Source organism: Embiotoca jacksoni, unplaced genomic scaffold, assembly GCF_022577435.1.
Source record: "Embiotoca jacksoni isolate LCO1_2020_lvr unplaced genomic scaffold, fEmbJac1.0.p SCAF_10, whole genome shotgun sequence".
Lineage (NCBI taxonomy): Eukaryota > Metazoa > Chordata > Actinopteri > Embiotocidae > Embiotoca > Embiotoca jacksoni.
Window position 1 is genome coordinate 15,894,115 of NW_027185230.1, and position 25,983 is coordinate 15,920,097.

A 25,983-nucleotide genomic window follows, 5' to 3' on the forward strand; every position below is an offset into this window, starting at 1 on the left:
ATCAAAAACACCGACAGGCTGCTGTATATACTGTGCATTTTATATTTTGTATTTTATATTTATATTTTATATTTTTTATTGCTTTTCTATTGTTCTGTTATTATCTTATTGCTCCTGTATGCTGCTGTAGCGAAAAAAATTTCCCCTCGGGGATTAATAAAGTAACTACCTAACCTAACCCTAACCTTACGAGCTGCACTGTTCCTAATATTTTGTCCAACCAAATTTATTTAAATGGGAGGGGGAGGGGGGGGGAAATAACCTTAGGAACAGCTCTTAAATGACACAATCAATTTTTATAAAATATAATTATTAATTTGTTGAATATTTAGCTGAAACAACTACAGAACAAAAATGGAAAGACGTTTTCAAAATAAGTATACAATTATATATTTCAAGTTAAATGAATTATTTTACTTACCGTAGTGAGCCATTAACCATAGATATATTGTTTTAATGTAACGTAATAAAAAAATAAAATAAAAATAAAAGTTGTTGCTTTTGAAGTACTTCCGGTTCGCGGTGACCTTTCTACAATCCGCCGCTGTGTCCGCCATCCTTCTGTGTCTCTCGGCTCCGGGAGGAGGACAAGACGACCGCACAACACCAACATGATGTCGGTTCGCGTCGCAGCGGCTCTCGCCCGCAGCCTCCCTCGACGGGCCGGACTCGTAAGCAACTTCATTGTGTTGCTCATTTGTGTTGTGACGTTAAGGTTGCTGCCAGTGAAAATGAATGGAAGTGCAAAAATACTGCCAAATGTATATTTTTTTGGTACTGAAGGTCATGTTTTTTTTTTTTTTTATCTCTCTGCGTGCCAGCTCTGGATTTACACAGTTGAAGGGAAATAAAACGGGATTATCACACTGTTCTGGTTTTATATTTTACTTGTGACTTGTGTCTTTTGTTATTGAGGGCTTGTGCCTCTGTTACTCTGCAGACTGCATGAACAGGGGACCTTTTAAATACAAAATTTTTTGGTGGGGTAAAGTATTTTTTTTTATAGCAATATAAGCCTTGTCTTAAAATATAAATATACACACCAAAATTAGCACACTTAGTTTGTTATCTCCAGGTCCTCTTTAGATTGTAATCATAGAGCTCAGCAAATAAACATGTCAATGTTTGACAAACCCAGAAAGTCATTTAACTACATCTACAGCTGTTCTGGAGGTGTTTTCTTTAAATTAACATCCCCCAGATTTATTTTTTTATTCACTATTTCTCATGTTGTTAAAGGTATCCAAGAATGTTGCTGCAGCATGTGTAGGAGCCAATAACCTGCACACCAGCCGTCCATGGCTGCAGAAAACAGGTGAGGAAACTTGAGGGGAGGGGGGAAAAAAAACAATAACATTTGGGAACATCTCCAAAAGTGGTCCTTTGCTCATTAACCACTTCTCTCACATGAAGGCACAGCCGAGGTGTCGTCCATTCTGGAGGAGAAGATCTTGGGAGCCGATACCGGCGCCAGCTTGGAGGAGACCGGTCGCGTGCTGTCCATCGGCGACGGTATCGCCAGAGTTTACGGCCTGAGGAACGTGCAGGCTGAGGAGATGGTGGAGTTCTCCTCCGGTCTGAAGGTGATGACGTGAACCTGAGACGCTGACCTTTTGCTGAATACACTACGGGGGTGTTTGAGAAGATGGACTTTTCTTGTTTTCTTGGCCGAATCGTGAAGCAGAAGGTTTATGACGATGATCTCCACATGGTCAGAAACTGTTGCGCCTCAGTAACACACTCAAGACACGAATACAAGTGACGGATTGTAATGTGAAGTGGCCCAGAAATAGTCATTTCTCAAATTATTATTAACTTGACTAAGTTTTGTTTGTACTTTCTGAAAGTGTTTTTTTTTTTTTAATTTTTTTAAATAGATTGATTTTGTGGTATTTTGTATTTTAATTTAAAGCGACAGTAAAGATACAAACAGGAAATGCATGTGATGTGGGTCTTAACCAGTCGGCTGATTATCACTCTGTAAACTAGAGGAAGCAGCAGTAGCAGTGATGGTTTGTTTGTTCTCTTATCCAGGGTATGTCTCTGAACTTGGAGCCCGACAACGTTGGTGTTGTGGTGTTTGGTAACGACAAGCTGATCAAAGAGGGCGACATCGTCAAGAGGACGGGCGCTATCGTGGACGTGCCCGTCGGTGAGGAGCTGCTGGGCCGTGTTGTCGACGCTCTGGGAAACGCCATCGATGGAAAGGTACCGTTCTTCTTTCGGTGTTCCTCATGTTCAGGGGTATTTTATTATCGTCATGCTGTTATTTTTCTTGATAAGACAGTGGGGATATGCCACGTTCTGTCGTTCATTTTTAATATGGATATAACATTCATGTCGTGATAGACTTGTTGACATAATGACATAACTTTGGTGTGTAACTTTATGCACGGTCAATAACGAACATGGCTGAAAGTGGAGCCGCTTCAGTCATGTGGAAGTGGTTTAGTTACAAAAGATCAGATGTACAACGAACCACATTCATATTTTAGTTTTTACTGAATGTTTGAAGTCAGGTTTATTGCATGCTAATTGATTTTTTGATGCAATTATATGTTCTTGAAAATCACAATAAAATATTTTTTTTGTATTTTGTCATATTGTTATTCCAACTATCTCCAAACGTTTTCTGATTATGATGCCGTGACAAAGAAAAGCAGCAAGTGTTCACAACCGAGATGCTTAAATTCAGAGGAAGTTCGATTTGATTGAGAAATTAGTTGGTGATTAATTTTCTGTTGAACTGATTCGTTAACTAATCATTACAGTTTTAGTGAACAGAGAATTCTGCCTCCCAGCGTGGTCTCCTGTTGTTGTCTCACATCCATCTTAGATTAAATTCATTAGCTGATGGCTCTCCTGATCTTTCTTTATTCTCTATTTTTCTTCGCAGGGCCCGCTCGGCTCCAGCATCCGCAGGCGTGTGGGTCTGAAAGCCCCCGGGATCATACCCCGCATCTCTGTGAGGGAGCCCATGCAGACTGGCATCAAAGCCGTGGACAGTTTGGTGCCCATCGGTCGTGGCCAGCGTGAGCTCATCATCGGAGACCGGCAGACTGGGTGAGAGGATTCATCTCAAAGGGAATAGTTTCGCACACGGCAGCATTTGATGTTATTTCCAGTTCCTTTGAAACTCTGTCGCTGCGGTGGATGTGATGACGCTGAAGACAGGTGGGACAAAGGATTTATGTCATGATGAAAGCTGCTGTGAAAAGGTATAACTTTTGATCGTTCTGAATTCTGGTAGTTCGTTGGTTCGTGGCTGTTTACAATGCTGACGCACGACTACGCACTGCTGCATATTAGGTACAAATATTCACTTTGTGTGGTTCAGTACAGATGTCCCATTGAGTCTCTAAAAGTAATGTTTCCTTCTGTAGTTGTAATTAATTTTCTTAACGGCTTTTAAATGCATTAAGTCGCTTTTTATGTTGGTGTTGGTGATGTTGGGAAATTTGGAAAGTGCAGAGAAAAGATTGACAGAACAAATCCATGGAAGAATATATCATGCAGTCTGTCCCAATAACGAGGCTTCTGGTTATACCGATCTTCGAGCCTGTATGCCATATATCTGCACAAGCTACATCTGTATGTAAACGTTGTATTTATGGAGCTGACTCCAGGAAAAGGCAGAATTCCGGGGTATTATTTATAGAAAAGAATGAATTCTTACAGATTTAATTTGGGACAAACACGGAGACAAAAGATCTGAAGAAAATGAGGGAATAAACCTTTTACTTTAAAGGTTTTTCAAAGTCATATTAATGCTTGAAACTTGCAGAACATTGGACTCCAAGGCACCAGAATGAAACCTGTTTGTCAGCGTCTCCATGGTACTAAAGGCTTTAAATTTGTGTTGCAGCAAAACCGCCATCGCCATCGACACGATCATCAACCAGAAGCGGTTCAACGAGGGAAAGGACGAGAAGAAGAAGCTGTACTGCATCTATGTCGCCATCGGCCAGAAGAGGTCCACCGTGGCTCAGCTGGTGAAGAGGCTGACCGACACCGATGCCATGAAGTACACCATCGTGGTGTCCGCTACGGCTTCCGATGCTGCTCCGCTGCAGTACCTGGCTCCCTACTCCGGCTGCTCCATGGGAGAGTACTTCAGAGACAACGGCAAGCACGCCCTGATCATCTACGACGATCTCTCCAAGCAGGTGAGGCTGATTCAACGCTGGAGGGTGTTTTAACACGAGGAAACCGAGCAGCTGGAAGCGGCTTTAAGAAAGAGAACTCCAACCTTTACTCGCGTGTTTCCTCCAGGCTGTCGCCTACCGTCAGATGTCCCTGCTTCTCCGTCGCCCCCCCGGCCGTGAGGCTTACCCAGGAGACGTCTTCTACTTGCATTCCCGTCTGCTGGAGAGAGCTGCTAAGATGAACGACAACTTCGGCGGCGGCTCCCTCACAGCTCTTCCCGTTATCGAGACCCAGGCTGGTGACGTGTCGGCCTACATTCCAACCAACGTCATCTCCATCACGGACGGACAGGTGAGCGCGTGACTGGTCGTCTCGGCTCATCCTAATTAAAAGTCTAGAACCAGTTAACAAACGACGCGTTCCCACACAGATCTTCTTGGAGACTGAGCTGTTCTACAAAGGGATTCGTCCAGCCATCAACGTCGGTCTGTCCGTGTCACGTGTCGGATCTGCTGCCCAGACCAAGGCCATGAAGCAGGTCGGTCCTCCTCGTGATCTCCCAGCTGTTATCACGCTGCAAGTCTTCCTTTATAACCCACCGTTTCCCCTCCATCCTCAGGTGGCTGGTACCATGAAGCTGGAGCTGGCCCAGTACCGCGAGGTGGCTGCCTTCGCTCAGTTCGGTTCCGACCTGGATGCTGCCACTCAGCAGCTGCTGAACCGCGGTGTTCGTCTGACTGAGCTCCTCAAACAGGGACAGTACTGTGAGTGTTTACCGTTTATTTCTGCATCTCTTTCACATCATTTTGTCTGTTCTTGTCTCACCAACGGAGCCTGCGTCCTTTGATCTTCCAGGCCCAATGGCTATTGAAGAGCAGGTAACAGTCATTTACGCCGGTGTGAGGGGATACTTGGACAAAATGGAGCCGAGCAAGATCACCAAGTTCGAGAAGGCGTTCCTGCAGCACATCCTGAGCCAGCACCAAGACCTGCTGACAGCTATTAGGTAAGTCAGAAATCTTCGAGGCCACGGCATGTGATTCTTTACGTTGTTTTTTTTCTTATGTATGGAGATGTATCGTAACCAAACTCTTTTCCATTGCAGGTCTGATGGCCAAATCTCTGAACCATCCGATGCTAAACTCAAGCAGATTGTGTTGTCGTTCCTCTCCAGCTTTGAGTAAAGTGATGCATTCTGGTCCGGTTCTTTTCATGTTCCTATGGTGCAGCATCAGTTTCACTTTCTATGAACTGAAAAAAATTCAAGTGGTACTTGATCGTTGATGTACAGATATATCTGCACAGAGAATAAAATATTCAGACTAATTGACTTCATTGCCTCTTTTTGTATTTGCACTAGTTCTAGTTCTTATTCAGTCATTTACATGCAAACATTGAGCTGATCCCAATTTTTTTAACTGAACAATTTCAGATGGACTGCTGCTGTTAAATTCAGTCTTTCCTTCAAATCATTCAAACGACAGTTTCATGGAGATTGAATTAGCATTCATATTTGTATGAATATTGACTGACACTTAATTTTGATGTTGAAAGTGCATAATTGAGCTATTTATTCTAACTCTGAGTTCCTTAAATCTCTCACAACTTGTCAAAAAAGAAAAAGATCCCCACAGAACACTTGTATTAAAAAAACAAACCACATACTGTAAATTCAGAGAAATTAAAATCCACCAATTTAGAATATAGTGAAAAATGCCTGTCTTGTAAATGTTCCAAATTATCAGCCAATTGCAGCCTGATGCTTTGAGGTTGGAGTTAAAAATTGCCGTAGTGGCTCACAGATAAGTTTCACTTACACTGTTGTGATGGTCTACAAATTAAAGAAACTTTTTGTGTTAAAACAAATATATGACGGAGAAATATGAAATATGGGCTGTTAAGCTTAAAGCCCAAGCACTGGCTGGCTGGCTGTTATTTCCATCCAGTTAAAACCACACCTACCACACTACAGTGCCCTCTGCTGGTCAGAAGTAGCAAATGACATGACATGCCCAAATCTGAAAAGTCCTAATACCTTTAAATCAAGTTATTTTGTTTATACATCTAAACCAAACAAAAGTTGAACAAAGTGTTGCGCGGCATTAAACAATTAAAACAAAACAAACTTTGACGGCTGGCTTTAAAGCATCTCCGACGGTCCATAACAGAACCAACAGGTCGTTTTTAAAAGGGATTTTTTTTTCTTGATGCCTAAACCCTGAATCCTTCTACAAGTCCTCAAAGCTCTCTACTGACACACCGTTTTTTTTTTTTATTTAATTGATTGAAGTTGAAAGATTAGCAGTCAGTTTAATTAATGGGCATTTTATTTAACATACATTGCCTTTATTGGTCAGAGTGAAAATATTTTAAACAAACAGTGACAGTGATTTGACTGTTGGTGAAACTCAAACCCAGCAAATATCCCTGTGGTCATGAAATAGTGACGACAACTAACGTATACATGAGTGAAAGATGCTCAATAAACATTTAACAATAACTGAAGTCATGGTGCAGAGTAAATATTAAATCATTTGAACAAATTCAGTGGCAGCCTGCAGTCACCGACATAAAATAAATGATGTCAAAAGTGTGAATCAAAAGCGAGACAAATAAAATAAAAGCTCTTCCTAAGACTAAAACGTATATACGATATTTAAATTAAAATAAATAAGTAATAAGAATAAACACACATTTAAAAACAGTCTTCACACCCAGTATTGTTTTGTGTGCACTGCAGGTCTGTGATGTTTGTGTTTGTGTTTGTGTACGTTGTTCTGTTTGATGTAGCAGGGGTCGTAATAATCCCACTCCAGAGGTGTAGCCAGCACGCCGTTGGACAGGCCGTCACTGTCTGCGGACAGAATCCGCAGGGAGACGCCTGAAAGGAAACGAGTTCGCATTCATTCTCAACCTCACCGACAAATCCACGGTCTACTAGTATGTAAATATATTTCATTTCCAATGTGAAAATATTAGATGCGAGATGCACATGAAAGTCTGTTGAATGTTTGTGCACTGAAGGATTCACATCACACTACATTTTAAATTCAATCAAAAAGTTATATCAAGTTTAACGCAGAGAAACTTGAAAAGTGAAGTAACAGTAAGCAAAACACATTTGTAAGTAACTAAATGCATAAGCTAAGTTTATTTAGTACACAGCAGCACCTTTCACTGGGAAAATGTCACAAAGTGCTTCTCCAGACTAAAACTAGTGTGTTGAGGGGGAGTTTAAATGAAGCAGTACAAAGACTTGCTTCTTGCTTCCGGGGATTTGTTTTTCAAGGTTTTGCAGCTACAGTTGTTATGTAAAACAACACCTGGTAGTTCAGACTATACTGGAGGGACCGTAGCATGCAGAAGAGATTTCTTTATATTTTTAGATGACATAACATTTTGACTATCTGAATAACTACCTCTAACTTTTGGATCGGTTTTCTTGATTATTTCTGGACTACAATAGCAAAGGTGATTGTTCAGCATGCAAACGTTTCCATCTTCATAAAGAATCAGTTGAAAATGATTTACAGTGATGAGACAAATTCTCAACTTTTATATTGATTTATTTTTCATTAAACCACCAAGACTTCATTCTAAAGCTGTAACTATTATCAGCTAATCTGCTCATCAATTTTTCAAATTATTATTTAAAAAATTTGTAAAAGATGTCATTAATATGTCAATAACTTCTCAGACAACAAAGATTACTTCTTCAAATGACTTGTTTTGTGTTATTAACGGTCCAAAACCACAATATTCAGTGTAAATTGGCAACAAATCATCACATTTTAGAGGCTTAAACAGCCAATCAAGCGATCAACTGATTAATCCACTGCTTGTTTCAGCCCTCATTAAAAAACAGGATCATTGATCCTCAGTGGTGAGACTCTGAAAGATCAATCGATGTTTGACTCAAAGTTAAAACATTTGTCCCAACAAGACAACAAAAACTGTGGTGAATAAGTTGACAAACTTTTGTTTTTGATTACAATCTACCCTTTTGTTTTGTATGATGAATGGAGTCTTATTAATGGATGTTGTATTGATTACAGGACAGCTGAAGCAGACTGAAGTACCTGCACTCGCTCCGAAGTCGCCGTCAAGTCCAGAACAGACAGCAGACGTGTTCAGGCAGGACGTCTCTGAAGGCGGGTTGATGTACTCCATGTCTACTGCAACATCTGGGCTCACATCTGTCAGCATCTGATAAGCACTGCTCCGATGAATGTGACCCAACTCCTGTTGTGAACAAAGAAACGAATGCAAGCGTCACACTTTGGACTTGATGCTTGGAGATTAGATGCATGATAACTTTACTCCACGATATGCAGTGATAGACACGGAAAGATGAGAGGAACACGGAAAGATGAGAGGAACACAGCTGATGTTTGGGACTTGTAGAAGTAAAACTAAATGTGAATGATTTAAATCAGCAGTCAGCCAACTAACTAATCCAAAGTATTATCAAAACTGTAAAACGTCAAGTCAGAAGGAAAAGACAAGAGATAAATAAACTTTTTAGATTTTCTGTTTTTCACAGCAACAAGCTGGTGTAACATTTATATTTTGTGCGGACAATGAAATATGTACATATTCAAGTCACATAGTGTCAAAATGTGTACAATATCTAAAATACAAAAGGAAACTGAAACACGCAACATCAAGCACACTGCAGGAAAACCACCTGGGCAACGCAGGCAACTGGCCCCGGGCCCCAGTCCTGCCGAGGCCCTCATAAATCCCATATTTAATGTGTGCCAATTTCTGGTATTTTCATTATCTTTGTTTGGTAATATGGAAATAATATGTTCAAGGCCCTGCATCAAAATCCAGTTTAAGACCATTACCAATAGCAAATTAGTGTTTTACTTGAATGTGCATGAATAAATAACAGTATTTAATTAGACGATCACAGAAAACCTGAGTTGGCCTCAACTGAAAAGAATAAAAGAAGACTAACAGCAGGTGAATCTGGCCGTGCTGCAGGCTCAGTGCAGTGGATTTGACCCTGTGTGTATTGGCACCACTTGCCCCATTGTTAGAATTATAATATCAGCATAGCACAGTACTGCATGTGGCCTATCTCCACCAATTAGCCAATGTTCATTACCAAGAAAACAAAAACAGCTACCCTCTACTCACTGGCCCTGTGTCCGGTAACCTTGATCACTCACCATCGGAGAGTTTGGTGGAACAAAGTTCAGTCTGGCTTCAGCCTCTGAATCACTGGATTGTGGTAAAACTGGTGCACTTTTACACCAGCCCGCCCTACTGACGCTGTAGGTCCGTGAGCCGGAGAGCAGGTCCAGTCTCGGGATGAAACCTGCAGCAGGTGAAGTGGCCCGGATGGTGCTCGGCGCCTTCAGGGACCCCGAGCCGGTGGCCCCATCAGGCCTCAGGAGTCGGATCCTGTGATCCTCCCGGGACGAAGCCCTGGAAGAAGTGAGCGGGTGGTGCAGCACGGGCTCGGACAGAGGTACGTAGGCTCTCCTCCGGTCCTCCAGCGGGTGGAAGGCCGCGTCGGACACTCTGCAGGCTCTCTGCAGGGTGGACCGCGAAATAATCTCCTCCGTGTTCTCGCGCTTCTTTCTGTTGTTCTTCTTGGAGAGGATCAATAAATTGTAGCCCAGGAAGAGGCAGTTGAGCAGAAGCAGGATGATCACACAGGGAATGAGCAGGAGGACGACCACGGTCAAGTTTGTCACAGGGTAACTTTCGCTCAGATGTGATACTGTGGTCTGACTTGACTGCGACATTTCATCTCTGAGCACATGCAGGGCGACTTTTACAGAACTGCTGCTCTCACGTGAGACTTCACGTCGTGTCTCTGTGCACAGGTTGATGTCTCAATCAGTGTGGATCACTTTAAGTTGTTTTTGGTTTTTTCCTATCTTATGTCATCCTGCTTCTCAAACGTGTCTGCAGATGTGCACGTTGTGTCCATCCCTGTAGACCAACACTGTCCGCGTTATCAAAGCAAAGGCTCGATATGAGACAGTCTGCAGCCACATAAATCACACCAACAGGTGTGTCGTATTGATCCGCGTTGTAATAGCAAGCACTGGCCGTTAGATGGCAGCAGGTAGCCCCTGTTCTCTCGCCGTGCTGTATTGAGGACTTTGCTTGTCCACTTATTTGCGAAATACTTTTTAATTGCAAAGAACAGCAGAAAACAGAATTCAAAATCTTGTTGTTTTTTTTTCTTTATTTTTCATGCTTTCAAATATGTCTCAGGTAATAATAATAATAATAATAATAATAATAATAATACATCAGCAGCTCATTGCAGAATAAATACAAACATTTCAAATAATTCAATAGAACATTTGACAGATGAATCTCTCTTAGAGACAATGTTTTCGCATTTTGCACACAAAGTAGATCTTTGTACGCAAGTACATTTTGCTATTGTAAGAAATCAATGCAAAAGATCAGTCATATGAACACCATATAACTATAATAGTAATAATAATATTAATAGTAATAATTGTAATAAAGTTGTTTTTCTATTCTTCATACATTTCTACCATTCAGCTTTAAGGAAGTCTATACAGACTTGAATAGCACACTGATATCCTGCTAAAATCTTTGCAAGGATACCAATACAAATAACCTTCTCGTTCAGGAGAAAGGTTATCCAGAGTCAATGGATGCCCTCAGATACCAAAGACCCCATTCATCGGTTCTGACCTCTTGTGGCATCATAGTTGTTGTGCTTCATACCGAACACCTGCACAAAGTCACCTCCACATCTGTCTGAACCGCAACTCACTCTCAGCTCTGCTTGCCATTTCCAAACACAATGAGAGGTTGTGATTGGTTGTGATATTAGCACCTTGGGCAAGGCTGTGTTTGTGAATTGATAACAACATATACACACGGTGATGCTGTGTCAACTACAATTAAAGGAGCAGGCTAGCACTGGGCCAGGCTGTGTTTGATGATCTCCCGGGACTGAGGTGGGATCCTGTCGGGGAAGAGCACCTGGAACTCCACCACCAGGTCGCCTCGCTTCGACGGGCTCTTGGGCAGCGGCAGGCCTTCGCCCCTCAGCCGCCGCACAGCACCGGGTTTGATAACGTCGCTGCAGGGCAGAGGCATCATCCGGTTGTCGAGTGTTGGGACGTTGACGGTGCAGCCGCAGAGAGCCTGGAGACAGAAGGAGGAAGAAAAAGTTAGTTCTGCAGAACTGTTATATTTGGAGCAGGTTTCATAATGCTTCCTGAGTGGCCTCATTATGACTGGAATGAAGTTAACGTGGGAAAAAAAAAAAATCTATTCAATTTGGTGTCAAGTTACATAAGAGATAAATATGGGGTGTCTGTCTCTTTGAAAGATGAATGATTTTCTGTGTTATGCAACAAACCGGTGTCAGAGATTTTATAATCGCTGCTCTATTTGCTGTCTGTGTGTGGGTGTTAAGAGTTTTAGTGACTGAAGGGAGCCATAGGAAGATGGAGGAGCTCTTTGAAATGTCAGTCTCTGTGACTGCTACCCTGCTAATCTGTGTGTGGGTTGGTGAAACTCAGAGCCAGAGACAGAGCGGGGCCAAAAAAAGCGCATTGTGGAGGCAGAGGAGTCTGCAGCAAGCATAGTAGCTGAGAGTGAAGTGAAGTGTTAGTCGTGGGGGCAGTCAGAGCTGAGGCTAAATTTAGCTGCTGCTTTCTCTCTCTCTCTGCAGGGGCTGATGAGGTAACGGAGGCGTTGGCAGGCTGCTGCTCTGTATGTGGGAGTCTGTCGGCTCATTGTAAGCAGGGGGCTCAGATGCACATATCAGAACACCGTGTTCTGTCCTCCGGCTGCAATCAAAGATGTTGCCCTTAATGCTCTTGGCAGAGATTGCACCTTCTAAGTGTGATTGATGGTTTTCAGTCCTTGATTTTCTTTGGTATTAAGAAAAAAAAACCTTAGCAACACTTATATAAAGGATGAGATGTGGTCCTGATGTCTCTGAGTGGGTGTAAGTGATTGTGTCTGCTTATAGACCAATCATATGTTTCATAATATAGGCCTCTCATTCGTGTGGAGGGTAAAGCCTGACAGAAGGGCACCAAACTCACCTCTTTAAGGGTGATCTTGGCCGTGAAGACGAGGTGGGAGCCGTCTCTCTTGTACTGCGGGTGCTCCTTATCCCTGAGAATGAAGGTGATGTCTGCGGGGGTGTTGTTGGGCGTCTCGTCTCCTTCCCTGGGGAAGGTGATCTTGGTCCCTGCTTTCCAGCCCTTCTTCACCACCACGTTCAGCACCTTGTCCTCCGTTCGTAGGCTGCGGCCGTCGGGGTTGAGGCGGCTGCGGGTGATCTTGACGTGCTTCGTGCAGCCTTGCATCACCTCGTCCAGGGTCAGCAGCAGTTCGTGCACCACTGCGTCGCCCTGTAGCCGCCGCTGGCCTCTTCGCAGACCGCCGTCGCTGCCGGCGAAGCCGCCCACGTGGCTGAAGGGGAACCGTCTGAAGGGGTTGAAGAGATCGTCTTCACTGTCATTGTCGTTGCTGAAGAAGATGTCAAAGTGGTCGGAGCCGTGGAAGAAGGAGGAGAAGGTGCCGTGGGGGTCGCTGGGGAAGTTGCTGCGGAAAATGTTGCTTTGGCCCGCCAGTGACATGCCATTTTTAAGGCCTAAAAAAAACAGAAGGAAAACAGACAGAGTGAAGTTAAACAGCTGCTTGATGTCCTCCTCATGCACTCTCTGCCTCTCCTTCTTAAGGATTTACTGAACTTAATCATCTCAGAGTTTTCAGGAAATTGCTCTCATTTCTCCCTGAATAATTTATCAGCCTCACAGCTGTCATGCTGCACAGCTGGTTTAATAGGGGTGGGAGAGTTTCAGTCATGATCCTCCCACTGCACAACATTATTCAGCCTTTAATGCCCACATAAATAGTCAATGTTCCCGCCTCCACTAATTTGTCAGATGGCAGATACTATTTAAGCTATTTAAATCACATAAACAGTTTCAGTACTTCCTCACTCTCACCTTCTTCTCCAAACTGGTCGTATATGCTTTTCTTCTTGGGGTCAGTCAGGATCTCGTAGGCCTCTGCGATCTCTTTGAACTTGTCCTCTGCGTCAGCGTCACTGTTCTTGTCTGGGTGGAACTTGAGAGCCATCTTCCTGTAGGCCTTCTTGATCTCGTCTTCATTGGATTCAGACGCGACACCCAGGACTTTGTAGAAATCCTTGCCTGGGGGTTTGATGGACAGGCACGGTGTGTCTTGCTCAGACTTGGTGCTTTCCTGTAGAGACACAAACCAGTCATTTAGATCATTTTCTTCATCCATAAAACGTGATATGAGAATTTTGCTTTTCCATATTGTTTTATAAGTGTTTTATACTGTAAAAAGGCTGGTGATGAATAAGTATTTAAATTAAATTATTCACCCCCCCAGAGTACAAAGCACAATTGCTGAAACACTGTATATCTTCCACACCAACTTCTGCACAGTATCTATTAACATGCAGAAAATCAGATCAGCCCCCAGCAAAGACTCTCTCTGGGAAAACACCCTTATCTCTGCTGCTATGGAACTGCATATCCATGAATTTTATAGGCGGATGCACATCTCAGCGAGAGAAAGGGGGGGGGGGGGAAGTCGTGAGGGGCAAAAGACTTTCCCCCAACGACTGAGATCCTGTGCAGCGATTGGCTGAGCGCGAATCACATTTCTTGCATGTGAATGAATCCAGGGCAGCCACACCGAAGATGCCGGTACATCAAAGGCTTTTGTTTTACAGAGAATTTAATTCTATAAAATTGATATGACATTTAATTATTCTAACAATCTTTTCATCGGATCGCTAGAATTGACAAATAGGTGAAAAAAAACAAAAAACTTTATAAAAAATGTACTTACCGCTGATGATGATGATCCTGAGCTGTCACCTCTGTGCATGACTCGCACTTTGCACTTAACATTGACATTTTTGTGCTTCACTCCGAACTGGGTCCAGATGAGAACCATGATTGTAAAGTTTGAGGTGGTGCTACGTGTCGCTGTCCGGCGGCGCTGGTGCTGAAATCGCTTCGCTTTGTCGGCTCTTAAGGCTCCGGTGCTTGTCTGCTCTCTCCTCGGCTCTGTGATAAATACCGCCGCGGCAGCTCCTTTTACTATCCACTCACCCGCCCACGCAGCGTGACAGAGCTTTCCCCGGATCCGCCCATTTCCTCACGCGCGGCACGGGATGCCGGTGTCCTCAGATTGGTTGGTGAGAAACCATTTGTGCTCCGGTGATGATCACACGGATGTTGCATCCCCCCTCTCCATCTCGAGGCTTGTTTCCGGAGTTCTTGAAGGCAGATCGGAGCAGACAGTCACGACTCAGCACATAGAGTCCTGTTTTCACAGACAGACAGAACAAGCACTTAAAAAAAAAAAACCCTGCTGTCTGGACAGTCCAGACAGCCTCCTGCTCAGTGATGGAGCCCCTGTCCTCAACTGACTTTTCACATTTTGGACATCTGAACCCACGTGTTTTAAAGATTAAGGCTGTATTCAATGTGGATACAATGACTGTGTTTCTTATTTTGGTGGGTTTTTAGGACTATTTTTGAAGGGTTTGCAGAAATTTACTTGAATCCCTATAAAGTTGAATGCAATCCAGTTAAACAGCACCAGAGGTATTTAGACCCTTTATGTAGCTAATAGAAATATCAATATATAGTCCTTTAGAAGCAAAAGTTCGGTACTTAACATTTCACTTACGTTATAGGCTCAAGCACAAAAGATTTATCAGCAAATGCAAATAATGAAAGTATCAAAAGGAAAATGTCTCCTATGAGTAAGAAACTCACAGAGCAGTTTATTAGGAACACCTATGCAGACTAGCAATTCAATGCAACAGCTCTGTTATCTGTTACAAGGATTACATATGCATAAATAATTAGATCCTTTATTTCTTATTGAGGTCGTAGTGGGTGGTGGTGGTGTACTGGACTGCAAAAAGCGGTCCTAATATTTTTTTCCCACCACATTAACGTTCATAAAGTTGAATGATAAGCCTCATGACAGTAGAAGTTATTGCAGCACTGGTATCTTGGATTTGCTGTAGTCGCTGACTCAGATGGATCTCCAGTTTGGTATTTCACTCCTGTCACTTGTCGAGATAGATGTGAGTGGTTGTTACATGACCAACAGGGTAGGAAAGAAAGACAAAATGACTCAATAACCTGAGTTTGGATTATGAAACCACTGAATAAGCTCCTTAGACATCATGATGAGGAGCTGTCACTGTATTTTTTTGTGTGGGCATGAGCCCTCAAATGTGTTGTTCTTCATTAGATTATCAAGTGTTTTAATGCACTATTTGAATCTAAACGGATAAATGTAGTGTTGCAAAAGAACTCTGAAAATATTCTGAAACAGTGGAGTAGAAGTATAGTGCAGGTAAAGTACTTCAAAACTGTACTTAAGTATACATGTAGTGCTTAAGTTGATGCATAATTATCTTTTTTTTTTGTTGAGACTGAGCTGTAGCGTTGCACAATCATATCACCAAGTGGTGTGTTTGTTACAATTTACCACAATTTAAAGGGAAAAAAAACAAACAGAAATTTCAGCATTAGAAAGTTTTCAGTGATCAAGATCCTGAGTTTATATCCTGTAGCTGAAATGATCCGTCAGAGGCGTTTGACAGAAAAGGTCACGGTAGTATTTCTTCAGTGGTTCTTCTACACATTAGATAGTACAGGTGTTCATGAAAGTTGATCTCCTCGGCAGTTGTGTTTGGTGCTGCAGACGCTACCTGCAAACCAATGCAAATGAGGCACTTAACAGCCGACAGCTGTGGAAGGAAAAGGCAGCTCTAACTTATGTAACCGAACGTGTTAAAAAAACAACCTTGTGGTGTTTGGTGGGTGTTCGTATATCGTGCGAAAATTCAGAATATCACCTCAAGAGCATGTTGATTGACTGCAGGATGCAGATTGCTTTCCAAACACAGGAATTAACATTTTGTAGAAACTGATGTTGATAATAAAAAGGACTGCACAGAAGTTGTATAACTAACCTCAAGTTAGTTTAATGGAACAATAATTTCACACATTGCACAAATTACAAGTTAAAGAGGGAATTAGTAATTGCCAAAAAAACAAAAACAAAATGAGTTTCCAGCCGACAGAACGTTCCTGGTCTTTGCTTTTAAGAAGAGAAATTAACTGTTATTAACTCTGCCACTGCATTAGTGAAGACAACAGAGGATTCAGCACCAGAATATTTTCACTTCGCCCATTAGGAGAAGATGGTGTGTTGTGTGAACATGTCTTATGTTATGATGCAGAATAAAGTAAAGGTAAATGCTGGCTAGTGAAAAATGTACATACTTTTTAGAAAGATAATGTGTAATTTCAAAGATCCGTGTCTGCTGTTTCTCAACGCTGACGCTATGGTTCTACTTGCTTGTTGTCTATATATAGCAAGGTGTATTATCATGGTCCATGGAGCACACAAAAGGCCTTTGTTTGGATCTAATTATATAACTGTAATCTTTTTATTGTAACTCTCTGGGGTTTTTTTTCTCAGTGAATTTCGCAATAAAAGATTAAATAGAATATAAAATCTGGGGTACAGAAAACAAATGGCCTCTTCTCTGTGCTCCCAAAACAATCACATTTCCTTCCCTCTAGCAAAATGAGAAAATAAAACATCCTACATCTCAGATCCTAACGGGATACTGTGTAAGGATAACAGAAGTGAGAAATAAGAAAGAGAAAAGAAACCATGAATAAAAGATGTTAGAAAACAGTCTTGATTTAAATATTGTCACTACGTGAAGGTCACACTTTTGATTAAATGCAGCAAGTCATGTGCTTAAACGTCCTTTTTACGCCGCTTGAAGTGTCTCTATTTAGAGGTTATACAACCCATACAGGATTCAGCACAGAGCCGACTGCAGCCCTGGATATGGAAATGTGAGTCACAGGGAGCGTACATACATGGCAGTGCTTCCTCCTCCGTGACGCTTTGTGCAACCAATGGTGGATGGAGTTTCCTGGGGATTCTCTTTTCGTCTTACAGGAAATGGAAGACAAATTTGGTTTGAGCTGGTTGAGCCGGGCGCGTCATGCTCCAGATAGAAGCTCTTATATACTATTCACAGATTTAGCAGATAGAGTGAATCAGAGCAGTTGGCGTTCAATGCTTCTGCCCACGGGAACACTTTGACTATGTGTTGGCCTGTTTTTTCTCACATTCACACTATCTCTTTCTCTCTCTCTCTCTCTCTCTCTCTCACACAGAATAACATACAAAGTTACCTGTCAGTCTCAGAGAAAATAATGCTAATTAAAGCAGCATGACACTGGTGCCTACCTGGGATGTGGGTTGTTGTTTACATGTATTGAACAGACTAAATAGCCTAAATGTATTTTATAAATTATAATATAATGAAAGTAGATTACTCCATTTATCTCCCTTAATACATTATCAGTCATAGTAATAGTGTACCTTATACTTATTATGCCAATTTATATAAAACCTTTCCCAAATCTTAGACGGTGGATGTGGGACAGTGGCAGCTTGTAGTTGCTATAGCAACAGCAACATTTGACCCAGCGACTGCTAAAGTCTTGTGTCGCGAAAATAAAAAAAAATTAAAACTATCAAGAAATAACAACATAAAATATTTGATAAAAGTTTCAGAAAAGGATTATCTTTTAATTTTAAACCAGCACACCTGGTTGAAAAAGTCAACAATCACCATTTGTAGCTGTCGGCTCAGGATATACTAACATGCGTGTTGTATACTAACACGTGTGTTGATGTGCTGTGTGAACAGGCTGGAATTATTGTTTGTTTGTTTGTTTGTTTATTTAAAAAAAAAAAAACTGCTGTCATACAGCAACCACAGAGCTACTGCAGTTCAAATATACCCTGGCATAAAATCCTACATGGCGAACGTACAGTGTCCTTCAAGAGCGTGTTAACAGTCAGATGGATGTTTTTACTGCATTTGAGTTTGAGATGTAAAAGAGACAAACATAGAGGCTGGCTTCAGCATTTTATTCCACGCAGTTTATATGTGAATAACATCCATATACGGTGTGTATAAAGCTGCAATATTGCAAACGGTTTCAGCAGCCATGCTTTTATCTGACTGTCAACTGTGAGCCAAACTTAAAGGCCATTTATTCCCTTTTTGACCGTTAGTTTAATGGTAAATGCCGTCGTTTCTGCAACATACCCGTTACTTTACTGCTCAAACCTGTTCAGGTTCCCTCAATTCTGAAATTAGTAATTACTTTCCATTGGATCACTCCCTCATTTCCTGTCATCTCCCCACTATTGCCGCCTAACAAAGGTATAACATGCTGAAAACAGAAGGAAAAATACAACAAATATGTGGTGTAAAATGTGGCTTAATGGAATAAATTGATAGTGTTTAACCGTGTATGGCTAAACTGACCTGATATCCATCCCCACTTGACATTATATACAGTATAAACTCCATGTAGGAAGTAGGTCTGCTACTCCCATTATTGTGTCCTTCAGACTGTTGTCAGCTTCTTCCTGTTCATACTGAACAGTGTTTAACTACAGTTATAAAAGACTCTGCCCCAGTTTGTTATATGAGACATGTGATTTGTAACTGGAAGACGCTGGAGGAGACACAAGCACGGGTGATTTTGTGTCACCCTCTACTGTTGGGTTTTGTGGGTGCAGTAGGTGCTGCCTGAAGGGGACTCGCGAAGGTGAATCACCCCGCTGAGAGCTCGCAGAGGAGGTGACACCAACCTCATCGCACATCATCCCACTGCCAACACTTATCCTGCCCTTCAAAGGTCACTGGATGAATCGTTGTTGTGTAAAAGGCCACTGAAGATTGCACTGACTGAGGTCATTTTCACCTACAGGCTGCTCTAGATCAGAGAAAATGTTACCGACAGTGTTTTGGAAAATTTCCCCTTTTGTAATACCTCGAGAGAGTTTGACAGTTTAAGTGGAAAACCATTTGATTTGAGCTGGTATTATGTTACACATGGAGCAGAAAGAAGACAGGCACATTAGACATTCAGTAAAAAAAAAACAACAAAAAAAAAACACACCCTCATAACAAGTCATATTTTATCACCAGGCAAAGAAATGAGATGTTCTCATTTTTCAAATTGTCCCCTTCTCTCGTCTCGCACCTTCTCCTCCGATGTTCTGCAACTCCCACACATGTCTGGGAGTGTGACTTGCTCCAATGTGTTGTCGTGGCTAGACTACAGCCGTGTGCACTCGATACACAGACAGACAGACAGATGGCAATATAGACACACAACGATAGATTCATAAATGTAAATATAAATACAGACACTGACCCAGACAGAGCGCTTTCATAAGCTGACATCTTGGCAGCTTTCTTCTCACGCAGATTGAAATCTTTTTGCTTCAGGCAAAAGGAGAGAAGTTGTCCTCAAAAGATGAGATGAAGGCAGATAATGCCAGAAGAGAGAAGTGGAAAGGAGAAAAGTAGATGTAAAAAAAAAAGGGGTTAAATTGAGGAAAAAGCACGGCTAATAACACAAAAGACAAATGATGAGAGAAAACAAAAGGACAGATTGGAGTACAGAATGCAGTGATGGATTATTGCTGGCAGGGAAGAAGGGTGTTTTTGCTGGGGGAGCACTTTATGAAATCTCCCCTACAGCTCAGTGTCTGTCCTGATGAAACGCTCTGCTGCATTTTTAAACCCTCCACCAGCGACCAGTCAAATTGTGCCGTCGAGAGCAGAAAGTGTGTTTATTTTTCCTTTTTAGCTCATGCATACAATTAATGCTGCATGAAATGGCTTTGTTTGCAAAGTCAAATGTTTAATAACGTTATGTTTTGTAGATATGCTGTTTTCCTAACTGTGTTATTAGATTTATGTGCACTGTGGTTATAGCTATCCTTGGAATGTGCTGCCCTCTGCAGTGTAGAAGAAATTCTGCAGAAGAAAATGTTAAAAAAAATAATTAAATTATCGCCACAAAACCAGGCCAAAAACTAATTTTGTTGTATAAGAGAGAAAATACCAAAATTGTACATTGCCCCACTTTTACTGCAGTTAAATCTTTACGGTCAGTGGTAAATGTCAGAACAAAAGAGCACTTCATAAAATCATCCACTGCAGCCCAATCACAGGCCCACCACCAGCTGGACATTTGGGCCACCACTCTCCTTCAGCGGGGCCTCTTCTTGGCTGCCGCTCTGCTGACTGTGCTGAGCTTTCTCTGAGGCCTTTAATTGTCTCCGGTAGCGCCGATTTTCCTCGGGGTAGGAGACCACAGGCAGAGGCAGTCTGCATATGGCCGGGATCTCAGAGGAAATGAGGAGGAAGATGAGAGTCGACAGGCAGAAAGGCCACGTGCAGGCTGGTAACGCAAGCTGAAAGGGGATGTCGTCAGAGAGGAGAGCATGACACATGATCTGAGAGACATCTGGGTCGTTCACATGACGTTTATAGAGTTTGACCTGGGGAGGATGTTTGCGACTTACCACAGACATCAGTTTTGAGGTTGCTGAAGTCATGTATGCGGAGAAAAGTGCTGGAAAGAAACATAGTTTTTACATTTGTAATTAAGACCTTTAATTAAGGCCTTTTTCTGAGCATGTACCTGCTAAAGGATATTAATAATACTGTGCATGAGTCTTACCACATATTATAGCCAGTAGATGGGTTTGCCATGTTAAAACATAGAATACCCCGCCAATGGCAATGCAGGATAGCGCGCTGTTATATCCCCACAGCCCTGAGTAAATATCCCTGTGAGGAGCAGCCAGAGCGAATCCTGCATGGCATGTCAAAGAAGAATACAATAACCCCATAATCTACGTGAAGTATTACCAAACAGTTGCACACATTTGAAAGCTAAACATACAAATTATTTGAGAAAAACATGCCATGGTTCATTCACCATGATCCCACGGTGCTGTATGAAGAGCCAAAGCTCGCAGTGCAGCCTGAACAGACATTATGCAGATTTATATGCAAATGGTGGAGAGTCTTTTACCAGTAAAAATGCCAGCAGCTGAACCCAACATGGCATGAAAACAGATCGTTGGTGAGCAGAGCAGCAGGGCCAGAAGGATGAGACCTCCTGTCCAAGGACTGTCACAGCCGTACACCTGGCCAACACCAACTGGCACAGACAAGAATAGCTGCAAACAAAACGCTTCCATTTAGTTACATTTTAAATAGTTAGTGCCTTTTTCTTTAATTAAGATGACACATAAGGTCCACAATAGCCGCTATAATAACTCGGGTAAGGTGGGCATGTGAAGAAGAAGAACGTGATAAAGTCAGAGTAGGGACGAGGCCGGGAGAGGCTGGACAGAACAAACAGGACTGGTACCCTGGAGACCAGTGTTTGAGTCTGTGAGAAAGCTAAAATCAGCTTGGATTTCTTTTGAGTAATGTAAATAAGTTGCTTGAATAACGTAACATATTTAATTTACGTACATAACATTTCTTACCTAAAACTACTTATTTTTACCCAAACCATCTTTTCCAAAAGCTAACCACCTGAGACACCTTACTTTTCACACATAAGCAAGGAAAAACACGACACTGACACGGTATCGTGAAACGGATTAAATCGGGTTGAATAATTTAGATTGTGTCATTGTGATAGTGGACCAATAACATTCACCTGAGAGATACTGAGGCTTTGGATGGAGTCATTTGAAGGGTGCAGATTGCTTTTTGGCTGGATATCCACCTGAAGGTGCAGAAAAAAAGAAAAAAGGTTTCACTTCCATCTGTTCTCTGTGTGAGAGCATCTTTGTGTGTTGCAGAGCTGCACTGTACCTCAGGAAAGTATGGGTGAGCAGCTCCTGTTGCTGCGATGTGCAAACACACCAAGATATTAAAGGGCAGGGTGAATACAGGGAGGTCCCATTTGCTGGCAAGTGAAGACAAAGCGCTGGAGACGACTGGGCTGCGAACAGAGGCAGGAAATTAATTACTGATTGGTCGGAAAGGCGAACCAGACCTTATTAGACATTATAATCCTGCCTTGATTGTTCATGTTTGCCTTAAAGGTGGAGCTGTACGTAGGAATTACAAAGCCAAATACACCATCTGTTCTTTATATTTAAAAGTAACTGTGTACTGAAAATCTCACCTGAATAACTGTCAAATTTAAGCTTAGCAAAGAGTGTACAGGAGGCCTGTGGTGGGAGAGCTACTCTCTGCAGGGTGGCACCTTCTTGTGTCGTATCCAAATGATGAACACAAGAGCCAAAAGCTTCATGGGGATCACCAAAGATATCAAGATCTTTTGTCTACATAGTCCAAAATCAAGGACATATTGTTTACAAGAATAACCAAAGCTTTGTCCAAAACATCTCAGTCACTCATTCACTGCTTGGTATATAATAGAGACTGAGTGGTTCACTCAACAGTGAGCAGCGAACACTCAGCCGACTAATCATCATTATTTTGTGGGATCGCTGCAGGTGTAGACTCGCACAGCAGTAATCTTCTAGTCTTGGCTGAGTCTGAAATCACCACATCTTCACTGTAAGTGTAAAGTATAGTCATTTACTGTCCAACAGTTCTTTTTTTTTAAAAAAGGTGTATGAATGAGCGTGTAACTGTATCCACAGTGTACTGCCCTCAAAAAACCTATAATGAGTTTCAAAAAGTGTCCTAAAAAAAAAACCCCACAATGCAAAGTGGTGCATTAACAGCAGTTTGTGATGAATCAAAATGATGTAGCATACTTCTCTGTGGTATATGTTAGCAGAAAGTAGGTCAAGAAATTAGAAAGTAGTCACGATTTTTGAATATTAGTGATTAAAACTTTAAAAAAAAAAAGTCAAATTGTATATCCGGCTCATGTTCTTCCGTATTTCCTGTTTTTACCGGTGCCTGGCTGTGATGCGTTACTCCTGTCAGAAGGTGGCGATAATGCACCGAAAAGCTGTTTAGCAGCCGCTATTAAACAACTTGAGGAGAAGAAGAACATGTTGCTGCCAGACTCCGAAGCTTTGGCGTGTAAATATTAAATTATCAGTGCAGAACAATCAAATAAAATGACATATTACATAATGTAACGAGTAATTTTGACTTTCACTCCCTCATATGCAGATTATCACTGTGAGCTGCAAATGGATCACAAAGATTGACAGGTGTAGCAACAGTAACTAAGAGGACAGGGCTTAGTGAATGGCCCGTTCTTTGGAAACAGAAACCGTAACCATGGCTGAGTTTGAATACGTCTCCCGCCCCTCACCGCATGCTGGTCCCTTTCTCTGTTTCCTGTTTAAAGTGTGCTGCAATTGGATTTTTAGAAGAGAATATTCACCATAACATGGACGTGAAGACATTTGGCAGTAACAGCCACCAGTACCAGCTTCCTTTGGCAGAGAATACAGCCATCAGTATCCCGACCAAGGTTCCGTTGTAGCCGTGTAATCCCATTGATATGGCTTCCCTGAGGTGAATGTGACAGATGCAGCCCACACGATTAAATGAGAAACAAACTGTGAAAACAGCAGCGTGTGAAAGCTGAAGAAAGTGCAGCCACAAGGAATATAAGTGAGAGATGATGTGGGAGGAGGAGGAAAATATGTCTTTCTTTTGTTATGATGAAGTCTAATGAGGATGAGGAGATTACCTGCTCTGTCCTAGTAAGATGGCGGACCCAGTGGAGACGAGGGTGCCCAGCAGACCATTCAGAGCCCACCAAGGGTTCTGCACGAAGAGGCCGGCCACGACGAGGAGCCCGCTGAGAGGGTTGTTGACAAACATGACCTGGGCCACCCCCCGAAAAATGCAGTCCAGCAGCTGGATTACCACAGCCTGTCCTAGTAGAGATATCCAGCATGATTCTTCCGACTTAAATGACAAACTGAACCAAATACTATATTCAATGAAATTTTTATTTAATTCGAGTATAACTGTCACCTCACGTCGGCAGATCATCACCTACTTTTCACCCACTGTCTGTACCGCCTCATGTTCCCGGTCAAAAGCCCAACAGCTCTGAAGACACAATATCGAGCCGGAGCTTCTTCTTCTGAAGGCCGGTTGCTGTCGTCCATATTTGCTCTGATATATACAAAATGCCAAATTATTCAAAAACATGTATTCAGGAAACAACTGGCTACTAATATACTTCAGGTTATATCAGCACTCGGAGATTCTCTGAGTGGCTGCAGACTGAATTATATTAACAAATACTGGATTGATTGCTATAAAAGTTTGTAGAGACGTTCATGGTCCTCCAGTGGTCCAGCGAGGGGAGCTTCACTACTAAAATCTACTGACTCCATCACCGTGATCGTGATTCAGTGTAATGACTTCACTCTGAACCTTCACCGTAAAATACTTATTTATACATGCAGTTGAACATTTTAAATCCATGACGCACAGAGAACGAGCGCTCGGACTTTGGTGACCCTCTGATTTTTTTTTTTTACAGTACCATCATCTGGAACTCTTCACTTATCAATCAATCAATCAATCAATCAATCAATCAATCAATCAATATACCAATCAACCAATTAATCTATCAATCAATTATTTCAAGTGGAGAATCACTAATCAATGTGATCCTAATCCACATTACAAGTACAAACGATAAGTAGACCAGAACATAAAAGAGAGAAAACCACATTAAAACATCAATGTCAATATGCAGACCATGAATTTAGAAACTTGTCCAGTGAAATACGGTTTGTCTACATCGACAATGATCTTGCCATCTACCCTCTGCTTCGTACACATTACAGGCAAGTCGATGCCTCCCTGCACACAAACTAAATCAGTGTGAATGTTTCCTTTTGTTCCTCGAGTTGAAAACAACTCCAGCAGAGAGCTGTGAGCTGAAATCGAACCCTCACTGGCAGTTTGCCGCATCGTTTTTCTCCACTTTTTAAAACAAATCCTTCTTATTTATTTCTTTATTTTGAAGGAGTGATCAAAGCAGATATCCCGAAGAGCTTCCCACTGTTACCGTCAACATCCTCAGTCGCAGTTCTCCGCATGAAAGCCGGGCTGTGTTTATGTTGCTCAGCGAACGGTGAACCTCTTGATCTTTGAGCTCTGCCTCTTTCCCTCTGTGCTGCAACACTTCCAAAGAGTCAACAAATATAGAAACTACTAGAACACAACTTTGCAGTAAGTTTTGTTACTGCAAACAAAAGCCGTGTGATCAAATATAAAATGAACAATCGCCTCCTTTCTGAACTTTTATCGAACAGAATTTGTCCAAAGGTAATTTGGACCACAATACTGTTATCTTCTAGCCACCACATTGTTATTGTGTTGTATTGTTAAGTGTCATGTTGTACTGTTTCAATTATTTGAAAGAGAACAGCATTCGCAGCGCTTATATGCTGCATATGCAGTCTGATTTATAAATTTATAGGTTCAACAATCCCAACATACAGTATAGTGAAGCGATAGAGTGGACAAAAGCAGTGCTGTTTCAGTTAATCAGTTGCATTTCTGGTAGAAATTGAATAGCAATTTTAGCAAAAATAAGCCACACTGCATTCGTCTGTTCCTTTCCTCATAGTACAAATTTAAGAAAGGAGATTTCCTACCTCTCGGCGTTGAGGATAAAAATCACAGGTCTTTTATCTACCAGCTAAGTAAACTGAAGCGTGCATGCTTGATTAACAAAAAAGATATGCAGGTATGTGCATGATTCTCGCTTATAAAAGAAAACACCCCCATCCTTGAATATTTTCCGTCTGACTCTCGCCTCAAGCAAAGCCCATAGTTCCTATTCAGCAGCTAATCAGGGATAAGAATGTTTTTTAATAGGAAGGTATTTCCTGGTCAAACTAAAGAGGGGCCTTTGTTTCTCAAATACCCCTGAGGAAAAAGGGGACTTTCACCAGGAAGTAGGGTCCTGTAATGCATTG

The 25,983-nt window shown here is 42.0% G+C and overlaps 4 protein-coding genes across 5 annotated transcripts; 1 reads left to right on the plus strand and 3 right to left on the minus strand.

Annotated features, from left to right (window-relative positions):
• The first annotated feature begins 563 nt into the window (after window positions 1-563).
• Window positions 564-5,476, plus strand: atp5fa1 (ATP synthase F1 subunit alpha). The gene is made up of 11 exons (XM_069169652.1): window positions 564-671; window positions 1,240-1,315; window positions 1,414-1,583; window positions 2,035-2,208; window positions 2,897-3,063; window positions 3,866-4,166; window positions 4,273-4,497; window positions 4,577-4,684; window positions 4,766-4,910; window positions 5,002-5,152; window positions 5,252-5,476. The coding sequence occupies exons 1-11, from the start codon at window positions 612-614 to the stop codon at window positions 5,328-5,330; spliced, it is 1,656 nt and encodes a 551-aa protein (XP_069025753.1). The 5' UTR covers window positions 564-611; the 3' UTR covers window positions 5,331-5,476.
• Window positions 5,477-6,854: 1,378 nt separating this feature from the next.
• Window positions 6,855-9,905, minus strand: hwa (huluwa). Its single transcript, XM_069159944.1, has 3 exons — window positions 9,317-9,905; window positions 8,226-8,393; window positions 6,855-7,027 (listed from the first exon to the last, which is right to left on the minus strand). Exons 1-3 carry the CDS (start codon window positions 9,903-9,905, stop codon window positions 6,855-6,857), a joined length of 930 nt encoding a protein of 309 aa, XP_069016045.1.
• A 431-nt stretch (window positions 9,906-10,336) lies between these two features.
• LOC138210482 (dnaJ homolog subfamily B member 5) lies at window positions 10,337-14,237 on the minus strand. The gene is made up of 4 exons (XM_069169664.1): window positions 13,999-14,237; window positions 13,122-13,380; window positions 12,210-12,763; window positions 10,337-11,298 (listed from the first exon to the last, which is right to left on the minus strand). The coding sequence occupies exons 1-4, from the start codon at window positions 14,104-14,106 to the stop codon at window positions 11,065-11,067; spliced, it is 1,155 nt and encodes a 384-aa protein (XP_069025765.1). The 5' UTR covers window positions 14,107-14,237; the 3' UTR covers window positions 10,337-11,064.
• A 3,897-nt stretch (window positions 14,238-18,134) lies between these two features.
• On the minus strand, window positions 18,135-25,778 carry LOC138210493 (urea transporter 1-like). 2 transcript variants are annotated; one of them, XM_069169675.1, is made up of 9 exons: window positions 25,660-25,778; window positions 23,727-24,160; window positions 23,415-23,543; window positions 21,914-22,043; window positions 21,756-21,824; window positions 21,117-21,264; window positions 20,760-20,894; window positions 20,602-20,651; window positions 18,135-19,510 (listed from the first exon to the last, which is right to left on the minus strand). In XM_069169675.1, the coding sequence occupies exons 2-9, from the start codon at window positions 24,032-24,034 to the stop codon at window positions 19,187-19,189; spliced, it is 1,293 nt and encodes a 430-aa protein (XP_069025776.1). In that variant the 5' UTR covers window positions 24,035-24,160; window positions 25,660-25,778; the 3' UTR covers window positions 18,135-19,186. The 2 variants fall into 2 exon arrangements, with proteins under 2 accessions (XP_069025776.1, XP_069025783.1); XM_069169682.1 differs by having other exon boundaries at window positions 19,418-20,490.
• Window positions 25,779-25,983: the final 205 nt, after the last annotated feature.